The 1,514-nt window shown below is 42.7% G+C and overlaps 1 protein-coding gene across 1 annotated transcript in view; it reads right to left on the minus strand.

Moving 5' to 3' along the window:
* Positions 1–233: 233 nt before the first annotated feature.
* The window catches only part of LOC102202629 (cytochrome P450 2J2-like), a 6,880-nt gene continuing 5,599 nt past the window's right edge, over positions 234–1,514 (minus strand). The window contains exon 4 of the mRNA XM_013914451.1: positions 234–244. Coding sequence (XP_013769905.1) covers positions 234–244 — 11 coding nt within the window. The remainder of the gene's footprint in view (positions 245–1,514) is intronic.

The raw sequence follows: 1,514 nt of genomic DNA on the forward strand, positions 1-1,514 counted from the left end.
AACTGCTTTGCCAGGTCAACTTTCAGCTCCCAATCGTGCGCCATTGCCAACAGGCTAGGCAAGGTATTTCGGACTGGTGCTGCTGGTTTCTCCCCAGCTTTTATAAATGTGACTGTATTCTTTAGAGTCTTGAAAATGAGCTGATGAATTTGATTTGTCAAAGAGTGGAAAACAGAACCTATCCTGGCTACCATAGCGTGAGAGGCGGGGTACACTGTGGACAGAGTGCCAGTCTATTTAAGGGCTAACACAGAGAGACAGACAATCATTCACACCTACAGACAATTTAGAATCGCCATTTCACCTAACCAAACTAATTGCATGTCTTTGGATTGTGGGAAGAAGTGGGAACCCCCGAACAGAACCTACGTAAAAACTGTGAGAACATGCAAACTCAGATGGTGGATTTGAACTCAGTGCCTGTGAGGCATTTCCCTCAGTCCTATATTTTGGTATTTCCCGTTTTTATATATTTTTTTCTTTCATAGCTTCCATGAGTTTTATGCCCTCGTTTATAGTCCTGCCTTCTCTGTGTCAAGATGCCCATGGAACCTGCCCTTTTTCTAGTGTTTAGCTGTTGGAGTCTATTCTGTTTGCTTTTGCATATGTGTGTGTGCTTCCTCATGTGTAGTTTAATTTTTAATCTTGTGTACTTTGTGTTTCCTGGTTTTGCTTTTAGGCCATTAAAGCTGCATAACATATATGTAAGTCCAACAACAGGAAACAGAAAAAAGGATCGACTTGAAAAATGGACCAAAAACAAAGGAGGTATGGAGATTGATGGTGAGACATTAACTGGTTATCTCAAAAGCAGTATTGCGTAGACAACAAACTGGGAGGCAAAAAGGCGAGAAAAACACAAAGTACACAAAAGGTAACTTCAAATCATGCAGGCAATTCTTAGAAATATACAACACTTTTACAGATTTGATGAGGAATAAAATTGACAAGAGTTCTGTAACTGCTGCTGCAAACTGTCAGGTCCTTCTAAAAGCATGCATGAAAGATATGTCTGTGAGGGTTCTCAGTCATCCAGGTCATCGTAGTCTAACGAGCTTGGAAAGAAAAGCATCTGGACTTCTTTAAGTTGCTTGAAGACGTTTCACCTCTGATCCAAGAAGCTTCTTCAGTTCTAGGTTCAAATGGTGGAGAGTCCCAGATTTAAGCCCTGTGGGAGTGTCCCCCCACAGAGGGACAATGGACCCCCTAATGATACTCTATCTAATCACACAAGCCAAGGTGTGAAAACGGGTGTAGGTCACAATAAGCCAAGGTTTTGGGTGAGCTCATTGTGAAACCTAGCCCCGACCTATCATGTGATTTCCTGAGGTCAGATGGCCCAGGATGTGAGTGGGCATTAAGGTGTCTGGGAAGGATCTCAAAACTGGGTTATAGATGGCAGGCAGTTGGTGTCATAAGCCACCACCTCTGTTCAAAGATGGCCGTTCTTAACTTAACAATGTAGTGTATGCTGTAGAGTTTAGCGAGGAATGCTCAGACCTCTACATTGGAGA

The sequence above is a fragment of the Pundamilia nyererei genome, unplaced genomic scaffold (genome assembly GCF_000239375.1).
Source record: "Pundamilia nyererei isolate P.nyererei 1_Seehausen unplaced genomic scaffold, PunNye1.0 scaffold00199, whole genome shotgun sequence".
Lineage (NCBI taxonomy): Eukaryota > Metazoa > Chordata > Actinopteri > Cichliformes > Cichlidae > Pundamilia > Pundamilia nyererei.